The sequence below is a fragment of the Equus quagga genome, chromosome 5 (genome assembly GCF_021613505.1).
Source record: "Equus quagga isolate Etosha38 chromosome 5, UCLA_HA_Equagga_1.0, whole genome shotgun sequence".
Taxonomy (NCBI): Eukaryota; Metazoa; Chordata; class Mammalia; order Perissodactyla; family Equidae; genus Equus; species Equus quagga.
Window position 1 is genome coordinate 115,298,900 of NC_060271.1, and position 21,320 is coordinate 115,320,219.

General features: G+C 45.8%; 1 protein-coding gene across 1 annotated transcript in view; it reads left to right on the forward strand.

Annotated features, from left to right (window-relative positions):
* The window catches only part of ALK (ALK receptor tyrosine kinase), a 665,412-nt gene that overhangs the window by 545,143 nt on the left and 98,949 nt on the right, over positions 1–21,320 (forward strand). The window contains exons 8-9 of the mRNA XM_046663493.1: positions 906–1,006; positions 20,325–20,494. Of these exons, the coding sequence (XP_046519449.1) occupies positions 906–1,006; positions 20,325–20,494 (271 nt within the window). The remainder of the gene's footprint in view (positions 1–905; positions 1,007–20,324; positions 20,495–21,320) is intronic.

Below are 21,320 nucleotides of genomic sequence, written 5' to 3' on the forward strand. Positions count from 1 at the left end.
GATTCTTTTAAGAATTAATAATACTACTAATAAAAGTGTGAGTGAGGACAAAATCCAGATCGACCACTGAGGATCCCAGAGCAGTGTAATTCCGTCCCTGGTCCTCAGAACCAGCTGCATCTGAGTGCGTTGGCTTTCAGCCCCATTAGAAAGAAGCCTGAGTTATGCAGCCACAGGAGAGTTCTGCAGGCCCTCACCAGATGTGGAAGCCCCAGGGCTCCTGCTTCTCCTCCCAGCCTCCCCCTAACCCTCTCTCCACCCTCCCCCACCCCCGCCACTGCATCATCCTCAGCACCTTGTCAGTAGGAGCAGAGAAGAGAAGCAGAGCTCAAAGCTAGCCGTGAAAGGTGGAAAGAGTAGAAAAGAGTGAAGGTGGTAGAGAGCACTGGAGGGCAAAGAGCTGGCATGACTGGAAATGGGGAGGGGTAGCCAGTGTGCTTCAGGCTCCTCAGCCATGCCCCACCCCCACCCCCAGTTCAAACTGGTACCTCCTGCCCTCCTCACGCCAGAATACATCCTCCCACTGCCCCTGCTCAACTGCCAGAGGGGCCGAGGGCCTCCACACACCCAGGAGATGGCCACTGGTAGATGTCTGAAGCCCAGTGTGCCTCAGGCTGCTCCTGGGCTACAGGCTAAAGCTGGTGACCTTGGGAGATCAAGGATGCCACAGCCCAGACATATGGTGCTGGGATATCCCAGGCCATTTGAAATGAGACCTTTGCGTGAGCCAAGTTTTATTGACAGTGGCTAGTAGGCGGTCTTATCCACGGTAGGCAGCAGAATCCAGCATCCTCAAAGATGTTCCTAGGCTAGAGAAGAACGGTACAGAGTCCATTAACCCTGCATCCTGGGTTCCTGCAGTGCATGATGGGGGTGCATTTTTGACTCTTCCTCTCTTGCCCCAGGCCACGCCCTGTTGCTCAGCACCACGGACATCCCCACTTCTGAAAGTGCTACGGTGACCAGTGCTACGTTTCCTGCACCCATGAAGAGTTCTCCGTGTGAGGCAAGTCCCCTTGTTCCTCTAGTTCTCTGACTTCTCCTCCCACCACTCACCTTGGGCACTTTCAGATGGACCCAACCTTCTGAGCAAAGTACCCTGGATGGTCGGGCTGCTTGTTCTGCTGGATGGGGGACAGGAGGGCCATCTTTGCTGTCTTCCAGGCAGAGTACCCACCAACATGGTACCATCCCACCTACAGAGAATCTCACCTTAAACACTCAGACTCAGCCACACTGAACTATTTGCAATAGGAGCTAGATTTAAGCAAACCCAGAAAATAGTTTCAAGGCGTAACAGGGGAAGGTAATAGTGATTTACAAGAGACTTTCCACAGAATCCTTCTTAAAATATCAAGCTCTTGTAATACATTTTAAATTTTAAAGAACGTCACATTTTGATTTGCATAAATTTCACTAAGCCATCCACGGCATTCGGTGAGATATCTCCAAAGCTGCTTACCCAAATGGTTGCTCTAGCTGTTCCTCTTTAGTGTGAGGACTGAGGGACTGCTGCTATGTTTCTTAGCCTAAGGTCATAGTCTCTAGGGAGTGAGAAATGTGCTTAAACCCCAACATGGCCCAGTGATTAAGCTCGTGGACTCTGGAATCAACTACCCAAGTCCAGGCCAGGTTCCCCCACTGATTGGCTGTACAATTTGTTTGGGCAGTTAATAACCTCTCAGGACCTCAATTTCCCCCCCTGGAAAGTGGAGACAATAAGAATTCCTACCCCAAGGAGGTGAGGATTAAACAGGTTAATATATGTAAAGGGCTTATCACAGCGTCTGGCACGGAGTAGGCACTACTGTAGTTAGCCAGCAGTGCCTGGCACCCTGTATCAACATACGAAAGCAGAAGGGAGGATATGAGGACCAGCCAAAACTCAGACTCTGCACTCTCAGAGGGCTGGGCCACGCCTGTGCTGCTTTGCATCTCCCCGTGGCACTGCATCAACATCTTGCAAGTAGTAGAAAGCCAACACATAGGTTAGATCTGGCCAGTCCTCTCTTTCTGGAAACTCACAGGAGAAATTCCTTTCTGGCTTCGTTTTAAGGATAGCTATCTGCCCTCTGAGCAATTTCTTTTCTTTCATGTTGTGGACAGTATGAAACTGACTGGATTCGCTTCCCCTTCGCTGCCTGGTAGAAACCCCGGGAGGGGGGCTTTGACCAGCAAAGGTGCAGAAACAGGCTTTCCCTGCTAAGGGGCGCAGGCCAATTCAAGCCCTTCAGGCTCTTTGTGAGTAAAAACTCACAGATGTAAATAAGAATGGAAAAGATGTATCAATGAATTTTTTTTAATCAGAAGAATGGCCAAATTAAATCTGAGTCTCCCCTTTTGGTAAGCAAATCAGGGTTCAAGATGTGCCGTTTGTAGCAGCCTCACTCCTGGTTCCATTTTCTAACTCAACATTGGCCCCGTCTTTCTGACCCTCTTCTAGTTTATCTGAATGGATTTTATGTATCTCTGTGAGCCACCTTAAATCCTTTTTCGAAGAAGTCAGGGCACAAATAAATAGATTCATTACATTAAATTGTATTTGAGAAACCACGCTGTCTGATGCAGATGGTGGAATTGCACAGTCATCGCTGATATTTCTCAGGTGCCTCAGAGCAGGCACCTAGAAAGGAAGGCTTCTCAACGAAAATCTAAATGAGGAGAGAGGGTTGGCCCAGCTGAGAGGTTTGGGGGTTGGGGGGGGATCCTTAAAAGCATTTGATCTTTAAATTTACTCTTCACTGGATTTAATATGAGCCTAATTTCAGGAAAAGAAATGTCAAGGTAAAAATGATATTTTTCTAATACTTCATCATTTCTCTAATAACCTTTGGGTTGATCAATAGCTTACACAGGTGTTGTGCTTTACTGGCCTGTTTTATTTTTCCTCCAGTGCAATTTGCTCTGGGCTATTTCTGCTATTTCCTGCCCTTTTCCAGAACTTGGCTCGGCAGGAGTGATGAAGGAAAGGCAGTGAGTCCGTTCCACTCTCAGCTCACAGCAATTTCGCATTCAGGTTTTCAGACCATTCATCTAATGCCGATGGGTCTTTGAATTCCCAGTGTTGGGGGAAATGTTTCCATCAGAAAAATAAATAACCAAAATAGAAATATGCATTTCCAGGTTTGTAAGCCAGCCATTTATTTCATTGAGATCCTAAATGCAGAAGGCAGGAAGTTGATTTCCTTCTCCCAGGTTGGCTGAGCGTCGGTGACAGGGAAATGGATGTTGTGTTGCTATGTGAGACTGTGTGAAGTTAACTTAGGGCCTTCAAACCCCACCAACCCTAAAGACGCCCGAGTGCAGGAAGGTGGACACTAGACAGAACCGTGGGTAAAGGTCTCTGATGAGGGTCAGGCCCATAGGGACTGGTGGCTGGCTAAGCTGAGCTCCAGGGCTAACACCCACCACCGAGTGTCTTCTCTATACCCAGACCAGTCCTGGTCCATGGGACCTCTAAGAAGTTGAAATAAGTGCAGAATATCTCAAAATGGTTCCTCAAGAAACCCTACAATTGTCAGTTTATCTGACGATTCCCATAGTGGATTCCCATAGGGGAACTGGTGTCACCTTTGATGCATTTCCTTGAAAATTTAGCTACAACCTGACTAGTAGGTCTGTGCTTCTCCAGTTGCAGTCGCTTAGAAAATGTAACAAATGCAGGTTCTTGGGCCCAACCCCAGATATCCTGGATGACATTACTGAGTGGGGCCCAGGGAATCTGCATTTTAAACTCCATCCTCCATGATTTGGATACAGAATGTAACTTGAGAGTAATTAGCCATAGGTGTACTTGCCAATTGTGACCGAAATTCATTCTGAGCCCATGCTGAGAGCTTTCCTCCATTACCTGTGGTCCCAAATAGTGTGATGTAACTTACTTTTAGAAAGATGAGTAAGAGAAGAGGTTAGAATTGACGGGGTGGGAGAAGAGGCAGAGGAGACAGAAAGGACTGGAAGAGCACCCTCAGAGCCCACATGGAGCCAGGTCAAATGCCCAGTGACAATGGAGACATGGCCAGGGTGAGCCTTTGCGCTAGTCAGCTTCCAGGGCCTTGCAGAAGTATGCTAACCTCAGCCTCCTCCCTCTAGGCTCCTGCTTCCACCAAAGACCAGCTGCCTCTCCCTGGCTGGCCACAGTGCAGGCACTGCCTCTTCCATCGCTCTGCGCAGTTGCATATGGGGCATGAATATTTAAAGACCTCTGCCTGGCCCAGCCACAAACCAGAGCGGGTGTTGTGGGGTTTAGTTAATGCCCCCTCCTCCCTACAAGCTATTCTCTGTGGGAAACTGGGGAAGCCACTACAATATATTCAGATTTTATTTTATTTTTATTCTTATTTTGCTGAGCTCCAGTTCAAATAATTACAGTTGCCACCGGGGAGGGGAGCCTCGCGGTGGCTTTCATGTGTTCACTTGCTGTCAGACCTGCTCTGCTCGCGGCTGCCTCGGCTGGGAGACACACTCGGATGTGTCTAGCATTGCAGCTGCTGGTAATAAAGAGCAGGGGCGAGTGGCAGGGGCCGTCTCCGCCCCTCCCCCTGCCTTTCACACATCCAGAAGCCTGAATGTCTCAACAAGCCCCGTGTGGTTTGAAATTCTATTTTATTTGAATAGCCTGCCTGTGACTAGAATAATTTAAACCATGTTCTCAGGACAGAACAAGGCCTCGGGGGAAAAAGTGGGCTTCTCTCATTTTCTTTCCCACTCCAAAGCATAGAAGCAGTTTTCCTTCTATGAGGTGCATGGAAGGGACCCAGGAAGTGGGATGTGACCCACTTCATTGGTGGTGACACCCTAGGGCAGGTCACTTCCCAGCTGCTGGTTTTCTGACCTTGCTGGAGCTGCAGCCACCTCTGTCCTCTCCCCAGACATGTGTGTACAAAGACACAGATACACAACCACACTGGGATCCTGGAACACAGCCTCAGAGGTTGCCTTGCTGCCTCTGACGCCAGCCCTGTAGGGATGAAAGGGTCGGCTTAGATTAGCTGCTGGGGGCTGCGGAGATCCGGGCAGAATGTGACCAGCAGGGCTCCTCTGTGTCGGAGGGGGCTATCTGGCCTGCCTGGAAGGAGACCTCCCCTCGGCATCATTAAAACCAGCAAATATGGCCCAGAGGGACGTGGGAGAACAGCTTGGCATCTGGACTTGTCCTCTGCCATCCCTTAAGCCCTGCTCAAAGCCCCACTGAGAAGGAACCCCAAGGTGGCAGGCCCCGGAGACTGGAGGCCAGGGAGTTTTCCAGCAAATTGTTCTCTGGTTGATTTTGTTAAGGCTTGTCAGGGTGCTGGTGTGGTTCCTGGACAAAGGGCCCATCCTTTCCTGGGGATTAGGCGGGTGGGGGGTTCTCCAGCATCTCAGTATCACTCAGAAGCAAAATAGGTAAGAGTCATGGCTGCGTTGATGGGGCTTATTCCAGCTGGCCCCGCTCCCTCCCTGTGGGCAGACAAATAGGGCTTTCAAGATAAGAAAGAAAGAGGAACTTTTATGACTGCTGTGTTTTAACAGTTTATTACACTCAATGGCAAAATTTCTTAAGAAAAGGAGGATAAGAGTAATAGTAATTATTACAGGATGGCTTGAGGTAGAGGAGAAAACAAAAGCAGAACGTTCTTGCTTTATCAGCCGCCACCAAACCCTTGATAAGGGGGGACCAAGGCGGTAGAGCTAGAATCTTCTATTCAGCTCACTTTAGGGAGCAGATCCTACATGTCATAGGCTTCCGTGCCCACGATGGGATAGGGGGGCAGGTCGAGGAGCATGCTGGGCTGCCCAGGGGATGGGAGCAGCCCATCTGGGCAGAGCAGGAAAGAAATGTCGCAGAAATGCACAACCACTAAACATAAAATCAAGATCAAACTTAGACCTTATGACTCCGAGCCTCATGCTCTTTCTATCACACTGGCCTGCCCCTGCTAGCGGGGTGGGGGGAGCTGACACAGGCGACACAACAGAGGGTACCTCCTCAGCTTCAGGGGAGTCGATGTGGGCCACAAAAGCATCCCTGAGTCCTGACATCGCTCACACCTAACCCAGAGCCCCCACCTCACCCCACCTCAGATTCTTCATCCCAGGAGGCAGGAAAGAAATACTGCCCCATTTTGTAACAGACCAGTTGCCCACTTAGTCTCTCCTCAGGCTAGGACTAGTCACTGGGTCTAATTCCTGAGCAGCTGAGGGGACAGTGCTCCTCACCTACGGACTCAAATGTTATTTGTGCCTTGTGTGCGCCTTATTCTAAGCTCCCAGTGCTCTCACTTATTTCAGCAAATCAGGCAGGAAATGCTATTTCAAGAGGCCTCGTGGCCTTGATCCTGAATAGGGTTGTTGTTTCCTGGATCCAGTCCACCTTCTGCGTAGAACATGTGCCCATCTGTGGAGAAGGAAACTGCACCCTTCCTCTCTCCCTACTCACCCTTTCTCCCCCGTGTCACAGCCAACCTCTGACCAGTAGAAGAACAAGCAGTCCCTACCAGGGTCCACCTGGGAGCCTCTGCCCTAGTATAACCAAGCAATGCTGCACAAACACCTTGAGGTGGCTGTAGAAACCCTCTTGTAAATAGTTAGGAGCGAATGCCAAGCTAGGGAGGATTCCAGGGTCCCATCATCCCTAGCTCCCCGCCAAAAGCCTGAGCACCTTTGCTCAGATATTTCAGGACAGGACATCTAACCCTATCTCATTGAATGCCATGGCATCCACTGCAGTGACAGAATGCTCACTGACTCTCAAGGTAGTCCAGCTCACCTTCAATAACTCCAGGCTTCAGTGCATGCCTGAATTAGGAGTAAATCCAGCTAGACTTTCCAGAGGTTGTTTTCATGCTCTGTCCTCTGCACCGCCCCTCTTCCTGCTTTGGGGACCTTCTAAGAACTAGGAGCAGGACCCCAGGCTAACTGTGTGACATCCAGCTGCGTTGTCCACTCTCTGCCCAGGAAGACATAATGATCTACTGCCACTGTTACTATTATTATCTGACTTTTGTGATGATTCCAGGATCAAAGGCTAATGGAGCCTGCCCTATCCAAGCATCCTGAATCTGGAAATTTGGCCTCTGCTCTGCCCTGGATGACCCAGCAGTAGGGGGATGGGCAATACTGCCCAGCTCAATGACTGGGGTCTGAGAAAGCTAATGCTCTACCAGCAACACATGGGCCCCTGTCATGGCCCTCCCGTCCCCACCAGCTCCTCTTCCATTCCCACTTACGCCCCAGCAGCAGACACCTAACGAAATGATATTGTCACCCTTTTATAAATGGGGAGACTAAGACTCAGGGGAGCCTGCCATCACGCGCAGCTGGCCAGCGGTGCAGCGGAGTGTCCCTAAGACACGAAAGCATCTCTTCAGGAGAACTCCTGTGAATGGAACAGTGGCAGTAAATGAGGGGACGACTAGAGAAAGGAGAGGAAGGCCAGATGGAGGGAACTGAGGCGGGTGGAGTCTGGCGAAATGACCCACAGCAGAACATCACAAGCCTGACTTTTCTTTTAAAAGCTCTTTTTGTAACTTTAAAATGAATGCCGATTATGTATTTTGTTCCCTAACATCCATGTTTGTTTGAATACAAAAACACAACTTATTACTGTCATCCCTCTATATCCACGAAATTTCAATCCACGGTTGGTTGAATCCACGGATACTGAAGGCCAACTGCAGATTCTGAGGGCCGACTGTATTCCCTGTCCTAGGCCATTTTATGTGAGGGGCTTGAGCTTCTGCACATTTTGGTAACCTCAGGCAGACCTAGAACCAATCACCCTGCAGATACCAAGGGATGACTTGACTTAATTTTGAGTGGCTAATGTTCCAGGAAGATACACCCCATTTACCCTGTGGCTTTGGGTACCCCCAGGAGGATCTAGGAGTAGGCACCCTAGTTTAAGAAGCCCAGAGAAGAGCTCCAGCCCTCACTGCCTTTCTCTGAAACCCAAATCTTCCCCAGCTTGTGTAATCTCACTCCATCCCCCGTGGTCATCATTAGGCCCCTAGATGGTGCATTTTGAAGAGTATTTGCCCTGCCTTGGTCACCCCTAAAGCCAGCCTCAACTATGGCTGCCCTCCCCACCCTGTGAGTCACTCTGACTCTGAGGCTTGTATCTGAAGCCCCAAAAGGGCCTTAGTTCCGCCAGCCACTAACACCCCGGTGATGGAGACAGTAATCTCAGAAAGCCTTTGCCTGGGGCCTAAGCATGTGCTACTTCACATGGGATGGGAAGGAGGAGGAGGCTGGAAGTGGTTCCTGAGGCATTTCCAAGTGCCTTTTCCAAAGACCCACTGGATGAGTAAGAGATTTGGGGCCCCACTTTCAGTCCCTAATGACGCCCATCCTGCACACCTATAATAACGTCACTGTAATTAGAATCCCCTATACATATGTCAAAGATTGCAGAGCCTATGCACCTCCCCACAGTCACCCTGTGAGGTAAATGAAATCTTTCCTGTTCTGCAGAGGAAGAAAGAGCCTCAGAGGGCTAGGAGATGCCCCAAGGTCACAAGTTAAGGCATGTAGAAACCAGGATTCAAATCCTGGTCTCCTGACTTAATAGGTAGCTACTCAGCCACCCCCTCAGGGGAGTCAGGGGTGGCACCCTAGGATGTGAAGGGTGGGCAGCTGCCGGGTAGGGACCAGAGAGGCAGGATGAAACTTGGCTGAGCAGGCATGCAGATGCCTGGCCTGGCAGGAGAGGTGAGGGAGGGAGGAGTACAGTGGGCCTCAGTTAGGCGGTGAGCCAGCAAGTACTCATTTCAAACCCACCATGTGGCCAGCCTTGCCGGAGACAGACTGCAGGAATCTGGGATCTCTTTAGGGAATTTATTCAACAGAAAAGTTAAGAAAACTTATTTTCAGTACTACAGGTCCTGGTCTCCAAGTTACTTATAGAGTGCTCAGCTGCATTGCGTTAAAAAGCAAGCCAAGATTCCTAACTAGAGCCCTCAAACACCCTAACTCTGCACTCCTGGGAGCAAGAAACCTTCCCTTAGTCCGGGGCTGAGGGAAGGGACCCTTTGTAATTGTAAAGCCAACTAAGAGAGTATTTTTAAAATACCAAATCCCTTCTGTGTAGCTGGCACTCTGCTAAGCAGTTCACATCCACGATCTCGTTACCAAAACAGGCTTGTGAGGAATTGTTACCCCCACTTACCGATGCAGAACCTGGGACTCAGAGAGCTCAAGTGACATGCCCAAGGTCATCCTGCTAGTGAGGGGCAGAGCCAGGACTCAAACTAGGTCTGTCCAACTCCACAGCCAAAGCTGCAAACACTCTAGGGTCACTAGAGCTGACTTAGGTCACCCAAGTTTGAATCCCAACTCTGCCACTTATGAGCCATAAGAACTCAAGCAAGTCACTCTCCATAACTGGGATAAAAACACCTGTTTTACTTGCTACGTGAGGCTGTTTCAAGGATCAGATGAAAATACAAAAACTCTTTGTAATCTCTACAAGATTTTATGAATGACAACACATTGTTATTATCCCTCTTCTTTGCACAGGCATAAAGATGTCACTGCCAATGTAATTTCAGAGACTGGGTGTGCTCTTGCTTCTCCTCTCAATCAGCAACATGTGGGCAGGACGGAAGCACTGTTTTGCATGGTGCCTAGAATTAATGTCCAGGAGGACATGCCCAATGAACCCGCTTAATCAATAATTAATTAATTAGTTGGGCAGCCCCTTAATTGTAAGCATAACCCTGGTCCAGGATAAGAGCTAACAAGGAGATTTCTCATTGATTCTCAAGGATCCAATGAACACAACCCTACTGAGATTTCTGAGCCAAAATAATTTTTACCTCAGTACCTAGAGCTGAGAAGCCCCTGGCATCTCGCATTCTGTCACCACTTACTGTGATGTGGTTGATGCTGCCCGGACACATGCTAATGGGCTAAAGTAATCAACAGCAATTGTAATTACAGTCAGACATAATTAATTTAATACCTTTGAGCCATTCAAAATTAATACCTCTGCCATTGCATGATGAAACTGAGGCATATGAAGATTTACTGTCAAAGCTCAGGGGTGTGAATAAAACCCTGCTGGGCGCTTGGCAGAGATTTGGGTCACGTTCAAAATCCACATGTTAATCATGGACCCCCGTGGCTCCCACTGGTGGTGATCACTATAACACGTTTGGGCGGCTCATATATGGGAGGACACCCTGTTGAAAGCACAGACTCTCCCCAGCTGTCGGAGAATAATTACTGCCTGGGTGGCTATGGGTCCTGTAGACACTCGTGTGCCCGGAGTCCATTCTTTTTCCGATGGTTGTCTGTGAAGGTGGTAGGAGTTTCATTGCAAAGAGTTGATCCTGTTCCCCAGCCAGAGGATTACAAAGCTATTTCTCAGCAGTGTCCCCATCACACACAGAGAAACTGAGGCACAGAGGAGATTGTGTGCTCAAGATCACCCCATTATAATGTAACTCAAAAGAAAATGTCAGCCTTTTCTTCCCATAAGACTGGAAAGATAATTCTCTGGAGAACCTGGAAGATAAAACACTGGACTGAAATTTTTAATACAGCCTTCACCCTGTCCTATTCTTGTTTGTGTGAGCTGTTTATCTCTGACATGGTGTCCCCTGCCTGCTCTTTCCAGTACAGGAGGAAGGAACTAACATTGATCGGATGTGTTTGGTAAGCTGAGCACGGGGCTCACATAATCTTATTAAAGTCCCCCAGTAACTCTATTTGGAGAGTACGATGAGCCCCATTCTGCAGATGAAGAGTGAGGCCCTGAGATAGTGTGTCCTAAGGAAAGACAGCCCCGCTCTTTCTGATTTCAAAGCCCTTGCTCTCTCCACAGCATGATCCCGCCTCATTCCCCAGAAGCTTCCACCTTCCCTCGGTCTTTCTCTCAAAGGTTCAGGCTAGAGAACCTGATCCTCCCTGAAGTGAGTAAAAGCACAACACTCTCTTTTCCCACTTTCCAACGACATCAGAATCCCCCTCGCTGCCTTTTCTAATACAGCATTTATTGTTTTTTCTGATTACAAAAGTCTCTATGTTCATTGTAGAATATTAGGAAAATAAAAGGAAGTGTGAAGAAGAAAATTGAAATTGCCCGTAGTCTTACCCCCCGCAAAGATAACTCCTATTACCATGTGGGTCCATTTCCTTCCAGACAGATAAATGTAGATTTGAGCAGAGTGATAGATAGTTTATTCAAATTTGGTATCATACCATATAAGCATTTTGTGTCCTCTTTCCTTATTTAATATTATATTTTCCTGTATCAATATTATTCTTCATAAACATGCTTTTAATAGCTACATACTCTAAACTTCTTTTTTTTTTTTTTGTTCTAGTTATCAAAGGTAATAGATGTTCATTGTAAAAAATGTAGAAAAGACCAAAGAAGAAAAAATACCTGTAACTCCACAACCTCACCAGCCAGGGATCTTATGGTTATTATTTTTATATGTAATCCTCATATATAAAATTCTCAAAAATCTCAGTCTTTCAAGTTTCCTACATGGCCAGAAATCCAGCATTTCTTAAGCCTCCATAATTGCAAGAATTTGCCAGCATATTTTACTTGCTTCTTATCAGAAGTCTGCATCTGGCCTGCTTCTTGCTGTGTTGGGTTGATGTTCATTAGGCTATTTATAGCTAGAGAATTGGTGTTTATTTTTTCCAGGTGAATTAGGAGATGGTGTACAAAAACACTGGGCTTTGCAGTGAGTCAATACTCTCAGTTAAACTTAATGAGACCATATTGAAACCAAGAAACTCTTAAAATTATGAGTTCACACCCAGAATCACAGCCCTATGGTGTCTTGGTTGGGAAGGAACCTTAACCTCCATTTAAAGCTCAGGTGCCCCTGACAACAACCCCAATCCTGGTTATCCTGTCACTGCTGGACAACCTCCAGCATGGGGAATATCCAGGGAGCACCCACACCCCGAAACAAGCTCATCTTTGAGCATATCTGTCTGTTAAAAAGAACTTCCTTCTGTTGAAGTGAAATGCACACTAGAGTGTCCATCCTTGGTTTTGTCTCTACTGCTGGTATCCATGCAGCCCTTCAGAAATTCAAAGAAAGGTAATCATTCCCTCTCATAGTATTTCCTACCTTATGTGGCACTGCATGCAGAATGAACATTATTTGATACCATTGAGTCTCTTTTGTCCAACTTCAGCCTAAATTCCATGCTGATTTTTTTTAATGGGTTCAAAAGATTGTTATGAAGTTGCCACGAGGTATGCATAGCAAACACGGGGCATATTCTAGACGTAAAATTGCAGTAATTACCTCTGGAGGAGGAAAGGGCCATGAGAGAAATAATAGCGTTAGGCCTAGCCACAATGCTGCTCCTGCTTTACATACAGGACTTTAATTAATAAAATGACAAACACTGGTAGCACATAATTGGAAAGCCTATCGGGCCCCACCAAGAGGGAGGAAATAAAGGCCCTCGTGAAAGGGCTGGCCAGAGCCAGTAGCTATAATTGCTAGTGGTGTGCTCCTGGCGTTGTCTCTTTTCAATTGTCTCGTTTGCTGTCTGCATATAAAAGAGTTTATTAGTTAAAGGCTGTCATTTATAACCTGTATCTATTAGGATGTGGCTAGAAGGATCAAAATTGTTATTGTTACAAGATCCAGCAAGTGTTATTTCCTATGAATATTATTTTGGATTTGTACGAGTTTTCCCATATTTGTGTGAATGCATTTTATGTAGAGAGAGATATAGATATCGATACATGCGTACATATACTTATAACTATTAATTGTCTGGCAGAGACAAAGGTTGTAAGTTGTTTAAAATCCACTATTTCCCTTATTCCCTTAATGTGAAGATATTTCTGTGATAAGATCTCGTTAAAATATAAACTCTGATTCAGTAGGTTTAGGGTGGGGCCTGAGACTCTGCATTTCTAATAAGCTCCCAGGTCATGCTGGCACTGCTGGTCCTCAGACACACTTTAAGCAACAAGGATCTAGAAAACCTTCACAATACACCCCAAAAGATTTAAGTATTACCATGATATATTACATGTATACAGCACTATAGATATGGTAGAAAGAGCACAGAAACTAGTGTGGAATCCAGGTCTGCAGCATATGGGCTTAATGACCATGGGTGACTTGCTTAACCTCTCTAAGCCTCAGATTCCACATCTTAAAAATGGGTATGACAGGGCTGGTCTGGTGACGTAGTGGTTAGGTTCATGCACTCTGCTTCAGTGGCCCAGGGTTCGGCGTTTCACTTCCCAGGTGCGGACATGGCACTGCTTATCAAGCCATGCTGTGGCAGGCGTCCCACATATAAAATAGAGGAGGATGGGCACGGATGGTAGCTCAGGGACAATCTTGCTCAGCAAAAAGAGAAGGATTTGTGACAGATGTTAGCTCAGGGGTAGTCTTCGTCAAAATGATAAATGGGTATGATCCTACAGGAAGGAATGTTGTGGGTATAAAATGAGACAGCATATGTACAAATGCTAGTGCAGCTCTCTAGTATTCAATAAATAGTCAACTAGCAAATTACTTAATTCTATAGGCCACCTGGATAGAAATTGGTCTTACTAACATCAAATTCAAAGAATGTTTTTTGCCCTCTCTGGGCACCTGAACCTTAAGTGTCAAGATTGAGCTGGACCTGGCATGGGTATCTATATAGAACAATAACAAAGGAGTCTTCTATCTAGGACTGCGTAAGGAACATGGAAGTCTTTGAGAGGGACTTGAACCTGTGATCTGCTCTAGGAACCAAATATAGTTGCTCTGTATACCTAGATTCAAGTAATTAATAAAGGATATTCAGTAAGAATTGACATCAGTCCTCCAGTTCTTCCAGTTAAGAAATTAGTGACAACCTCTCCCGGGCAATCCAAGAGGATAGTTCTGGCCCTATTTGCATCCTCAGGTCATCCCCGCTCACCCTCAGCCCAGGGATCTCTCACTCTCAGGGTCATTCTCAGTCTTTGCCCAGGAGTGATGTGGCAGCCATATGAAGGCCTTGTGCTGAAGGCCATGTCCTCCCTCCTCCAGGAAAAACACTCCTTCTACACCTTGGTGATGGTGGGCACATTTTGAGCCATTTTTTAGTTATGAAGAATTGCCTCTTACTCAAAGTCCAAGATGAAAATGGACCCCTCACTGAGAAAGCCAGGCTACTTCCTGCTCTAAGTAGCCTCATCTCCCCAGTTACAACCTAGGCTGTACTTAAGAATCACCTGGAGAGATCTGAAAAACTGCTGATGCCTGGGACCTACCCAAGCCCAATTAAGTCAGATCTCTGGGGTGAAGCCCAGACATGGATAGTCTTGACAGCCCCCCAGGTGATTCTAATTTGCAGCCCAGGTTAAAAACCGCTGGTTTAACCATTTCATTCACAACATGTGAGGTCTACTTCCACATTCTTTATCCCACTTAAACTTTATAACCACCTTTTAAGGCAGGCAAGGAAGGTATGGTTATTGTCACAAGCTTGTCTGTAAGAAAAACAGGCTTAGGGTGGATAAGTGATTGGCTTAAAGTCACACAGTTAATTCACTTTGGCCTTGAAGCCCAAACTCCAACTTATCCCCTGTCAACAGGCAAGGAAACAAGGATAGTTTGACAAGCCACCAAAGAATGAATGTTGATACAAATGGCAGTAGCTTTTGGTGCCATCTAGAAAGGAAGTGCGATGAGTCATAGGAGCACAGGGACAGGGTCCCAGAGGCTGCTCTCTAGCTTCATGTTTCTCTGCACATTCTAATGCAGTAGGTCTGGGGTAGGGCCAGAGATTCCACATGTCTAAATGAGTTCCCAGGTAACATACCAGCCCAAAGATGACACTATGAGTAGCAAAGCACTGACCAACTCTTAGAGGCGGGATCTGGAATCACTAGGGATAACTGTAGGTAAGAAGTAGGCCAAGTGAAAGACCACAGGTTCTGGACTGCTTGCATCTTGAGGAAGAATAACATCTGCCTGGATATGTCACCTTACCAAACCTTCGGTGGACGAAAAAATAAATAGCCAAACAACACACTTTGCCAGCCACTCACTGGCTGCCAGTTTGCAATCTTAGTCCAAATCTTTTGTATCTGTTTCTAGAACTAGACCTTGCTAAAACTCAGACAGTGCATGCCTTGGTATGAGTCTGGGTGTAGATATATGTTTTCTGCTATAAACATAGGTGGTGGTATTATAAGGTGAAAGGAAATTCAAATTTTTAATTCTTCTCTTTATCCATAGCTTTGAACCGTTGGGTCAAGTGGCCAATTTGACCCAAGTCCTGACTGTCAATGTCAAGTGTTTCGGCTGTCTTGTGTATTATGTCTTCACTGTCAGGTAGCTCCAGTTACTTCCTCTTTTGCTACACTCAGCACAATTACAATTACTCATTTAAATTCAGATTTCCCAACTAGGTGATAAGGTCCCTGAGGGCAGGGAAGATATGCATAATGTGCAGCACATAGTAGACAGGCAGTAAATATTCATTGAATGAATGGATGATCATCTCCCTCAAGGACTGATACCAAGAGGGATCCTGGTGGACCACCTCAGGAGCTAAGGATGCCATTCTTAGCACCATCCCTTGGCAGCCAGCCCAGTTCTCTCTTGCCCAGGCCAATTGTCCTAAAACATAGTACAGGAAGATGGAGAAAGCTCAGTAGTTGGCTGGCCAATGGCCCCAGCATTGATATCACAGGGCTACATCTCAGCAACATGCTTAAGCCGCTAGCAGACTCTACTTCAAACTGAAAGTTTCCTAAGAGCAGCTGAGAACTGGGCGGTTTTGACTATAGCCAGTTGGCTGCAAAGTGGTTGGATCCTCTCCTCTTTCCTGTAAACTGACCCCTAGAATGCAAGAAAGTGCTAAGGAGCTTCACAGGATGGAAAGTTGATTTCTGTCCCTAAGAGGGGGACCTGGTAAAGACAGGAGAGTCTTCTTGTATACGGATACATTTTGATTCCTTCTGATATTGATCGGCTCCCACCCTGTGCCCTCCCTTGACTACCACTGTGAATTCAAGATGAACAAGACAGTCTCTGCCTTGAAGGAACTTATAATCCAAGGGGGATAGAGAGTATGGAGGGAAGATAAGGCAGCATAGCTATGCCCTGTGGTGGTCCCAATAGCATCAGTTATAAGATTTCAGAGGAGGGAGAGGTCAGTTCTGAGCTAAATGATTAGAAATGGCTCCTTAGAAAGAAAATGGATTTAACTTTTTTAAGTGGCAAGAAGGAAAGAGCAGGTAGAGGAAATGTAAAGATCAAAAGCACAGAAGAAGAAAAATTCATGGCAGGTGCAAAACTGGCATGTGGACTGGTATGAGGGAGTTGAGGAACCAATATTCATTGAGCCCCCATGTGTGGACGACTGGGTGAGAACTCTGGCAGACCTCACTGCTTATCTGGTTGCTCTAAGGTAGTATAGACAGTTCTTCAGTCACTTCAAAACATAAAATACAGGCTTATGTAGAAATCAAAATGCCCATCCAGTCAAAACATCAATCTTGCTTTAAAGTTAGGGCTTCTTTCCCTCCCCTCCACCTACCACATTTGGCCCTATTGCCTGAAATCAAGAAAAGACTGGTCATTGATCTCTCTCCTCCTTCACTCAGCTCTTCTCTTCTTGTCTTGCTAACTTCTGACCCTTCAAGTTCTTAAGTACATAGAGGGAGAAGAGGTAAGGAGCGCAGGAGAGTTCTTACTTGACCAGGACTGTTGTGGTGACCTGGCTTTGGTATTTTCTGGATGTGACAAATGTTTAAGGCTTAATATTTCTCACAGGAGACACTTTTGTAGGCTCTTTGGAGATCTACCTTTCTCCCCACCCCCTCCACTATGGCTGGGAATCTTTTATCTTGACTAGGGTGTATGTGTCTCCATTCCAGGTGGTCACTTACTCCTTTCTCTGCCCTCGAGCACCTTGAGGTACCTGCAGCTTCTTTCTGCTGAGTTCTATTTACTCCTCCAAGCAGCCCTCTAGGACAAGATCTAAAATGATCGACATGGACTCCCTCATATATAGCTCACTCTAGTCTATGTGCAATGCTCAGGCATTTTTGCCCCAGCAAACTCTGAGAGTACAGGCTACTCAATACTGCCACTTCACCTTTGTTCTGCCATCAGAGCGGCTAACCAGCCACTTGTTCATACTTCAGATTTTCCATTTATGAGACGGACACTAATCCACTGTGCTCACCCAAAATGGGAGTAAATTTCAAGTGCTCAGTGCAGTATCACTAACACTACTCTTGACTTGGGATGGAGAGGGAACCTTCTTTGCAAGAGGGTGAAGTGAGGTAGAACCCATGATATACCAAAAGTACATTCCAAAAACTCTCTCCTAATAGTCAACCACCAACTTTTTTATTTCCAAAGTGTAGTTGAGGAATTAAGAATTATGTAACCCATTTTCATCTACCTCTCTTGAAAGTCCTGCATCATTGTGTTCTCAGGCTTCCCTTTTAAATGCAGTTTCTATTCTAACAGAGTTTTAGCCAAAATTCCTTTTTAATACTTTGTTGCTTTATTTATTATTTCCTTTAATTATACTATAATCTTATAAGATAGATAAAACTATTCCCATCTTAGAGAATAGAGAACTGAGCTTCAAAATGACCAAAGGGGCAAGAATAGGTTTTGAATGTAGATCTCTCTGACTCTAGAGCTCTTAGACCATTCTAGAATGGAGGATACATGTGGATCAGCATAAGTACTGGATAAATATTCATTGAATGCCTAAAAAGCTGATTTGCTTACATTATAGAGGAATGCGAACACCATGATTTTAATTGATAGAGAGTGAGAAACTATTGAAGACTCACAGACGGCAGTGAAAAACAGGAAAACATGGCAGAAATAGACAAAAGAATGTAGAAGGGAGAAAGAGTGGAGAGGGAGACGCACTTTAGGAGGCTGTGGAAAGAGCTCAAAGAGTAAGTTATAAAACACATAGTGAGTACTGCTTTGTTACTAAGGAGGATAGAAATCAGGTTGAAAGAAATTAAAGAGAGAAGGGGGGCCAAGGAAATAGAAGCAGCAGTTACATACCAGTTAGCCAAGATGTTCACATCTGAATGGAGGTACAGAAATAGGTGGCAAGCCAGAGGAGCTGACAGGATCAAATAAAGGATATTTTTCCAGGATAGGTGAAACCTGATCTTATTTTTAGACAGAAGAGCCAGAAGGTAGAGAGACTCTGAAGGTGCTGGAGAAAGGAGGGACAATTACTGAGAGCAAGGACTAAGGGGAGGTGAAATGAGAAGAAGTTAACACAGAAGAAGATGAAGGATACGTCTTCCTCTAAGACAGGAAATGAAGAGAGAAGCTGGGTAAATAGACACTTATGCTGCAAAAGAAAAGAAAAAAAGAAAAGAGGCTGAAGGAGATTGCACCTGATAGAGTAAATCTTTGTCAGTAAAGTAGGAATCAAAATAATGGATCAGGATTTGGGGACCAGGAGGTGACAGCATCAGTGTTTGAGGAAGAGTTTGAAACACCTATTGTGCTATGTGTGTTCAGAAATCAACTGTGGAAATCAACAGTGGATAAATAAGTACCACCAACTGTCCAGGGCACTGAGGTTCAACATTTCACGGAATGTTTCACGGAATCCAAATCAACAACATTCTGTGTCCAAAGAGCAAAAGAAGAGAAAGCATGTGGTGAGCATTATCCCAAGCTGGGTGCTGTAGCACCTGGGCTGAGGCCTGAGAGGGTTGAGTTAGCAAGAGTAGGATTAAAATTTCCAGTCATGGCATCCAGACAGCACAAGAAAGCCAAATGGGACCAGAAAAAAGTCAACAGCTTTGTTAAATTATCCTAGGAGTTCTCAATGGAGACAAGTAATCGCTACAGCGGATTTGGGGAAATGGGAAAGGTGTAAGTGAAGAGGTTTATGGTTATAGACCAGGCTTACCTGACTCAGGCTCTCAGAAGTAGAACAGCACCTGGGCACCCCAACGTAGGTGTGGCCTTGTAGTGAAGGGGTTATATGCAACAGAGTGGGAAGCCGTTGGCTTCAGCACCTCACGGTACATAACCTCTCTGATCAAATTGTGAGGCAACCATGAGCTCAGGAAGTAGAAGACAAAGAAGCAGGGATTTACAGAGAAGCATGTCTTCAAACAATGAGAATCAAAGAAAAAGGGACACCATAGGTAATAAAAACTCCAGCTTACCACAGGACATATTTTACCTTCCTTTCTTCAATAGCTGTTTTTTACTACAGGATCTGAACAGGAATATTTGGAGCAATGATATGCTGTAGTTGTCCTAAGTTTTAAATGTTGTTTATTGATTGTTTCTATCAAACATACAACCTCTATTATTTTCAACACAAAGACCAGAGGCCCTGTTTATAGTGTATACTACCTCTGAGCATAATCATACTCAACTTTCTTAGAAATATTAGCTATGATTGCCTTTCATATGTCCAGGGAACAGTGACAAAGAAGCCTTTAATAAAGACATGATGACAGGGCCAGCCCCATGGCCAAGTGGTTAAGTTCATGTGCTCTGCTTCAGCGGCCCAGGGTTTCGCTGGTTGGGATCCTAGGCGCAGACCCAGCACTGCTCATCAAGCTACGCTGAGGTGGAGTCCCATATAGCAGAGCCAGAAGGACCTGCAACTAGAATATACAACTATGTACTGGGGGGCTTTGGGGAGAAGAAGAAGAAGGAGAAAAAAGAAGAAGATAGGCAACAGATGTTAGTGCAGGTGCCAATCTTAAAAACCAAAAAGACACAATGGAAATATATGGTTGTGGCTTCCTTTTGGCAAAGTGGGCATCTTCATTCTGAAAGATAACCTTGTTAAAAGATCTTGATATGTAGATTTTTGTCTCACCTTTGCTTACCAGTGGCTATAGGTATCAAGTCATAGGTCTCCAGTTAACTAACATATAACATGGTACCATTCAAATGAAATTATTAGAGTCTTTGGGGAAGGAATAAAAATCTATGACACTTAAATCACTGAAAGAAATTGAGTCACAAAGTGAATTGGAGCCACAGAAAAGAATCTTTGGGTCCTCTTTAGGAAGTTCATTTAATAACCCTCAGGGTATCTTGAGATCTTGATCTTGATCTCACCTCAGAGGCAGAATCTTGTGAAATTTAGGATGATGATATCAATCTGAATGAAGTTCCGAAACTGGCCATCAGTTGCCCCTCACAGCTCTTTGAACCTTAATGAAAGCCATTTTGGGAGACAGTGAGCGAGATCAGGCAGTGGGTGTCCAGCTCTCCTCACTGAGCAAACCTCAGCTGAGTCTCCAGCAAAATCCTGTAGGCTTCAGCTGAGAATTCCAGGAAGGACACCTAAGATTTCCTTTCAACATTAACACCTTGTCCTTCACGCTCTTCTCTCCCTTGCAGCTCCGAATGTCCTGGCTCATCCATGGAGTCTTGCAGGGAAACGTCTCCTTGGTGCTGGTGGAAAACAAAACTGGGAAGGAGCAAAGCAGGATGGTCTGGCATGTGGCCGCCAATGAAGGCTTGAGCCTGTGGCAGTGGACAGTGCTACCTCTCCTGGACGTGGCCGACAGGTGGGTCTCTACCCATCCCCATCACTCCCTTTTCCTCTATCAGCCAAAATGCAGAAGGGGTCCATGGCTTCCCTCCCCGTGTCCCCTCTACCCAAGACACACATCCAGATGTGCACACATACAAATGTGTACACACACGTTCATGCGTGAGCAAGCACCCACCTACACCACACACACACACCACACACACACACACACACACACACACACACTTTCTGCAGACTTACAGGGATCACTGAGTTTCTCCAAGGGATTTCTATGCTAATAAGCATTCATTTCTTGCATCTCTGGCCTGGCCTGATTGGCTGCCTCCAGTGTCTGTAGGAAAAAACAAAATTGAACAACTCATATTACTCCCAAATAATAATCAGCCTTCCTATGTTTATAGCATTTTCTCTTAATTAATGGACTTTTACCTTGCTTTCCCATTTGACATCTTATTTATTCCTTATTAACCACAACAGAACCGGCAACATAGGTAGGACACGCCTTATCATGTTCGCCATTTCTGCCCTTTTACAATGTCCTTATCTGCTGAGAACCAAAGAGATGAAGCACCAGCAAGTTGCTATCAGAGTGAGGACTGGCGCTCAGGCCAGTCCAAGTCCAGTGCTCTGTGGAGTCAGGTCTCTGAGGCAGGTGGATGAGGTGGATGACAAATTCTTCAGTAAACAGAGGAGTACTTCTACCAGAGGCCCTGCTTCCTATTTGGGTTCTATCACTAATGACCTTTGTGACCTTGAACTTCTCTGGGCATCAGTTTCCTCATCTTTACACTGAGAGGGTTGGATTAGAAGATCATTAACCCCATGTGGCTCTGATATAA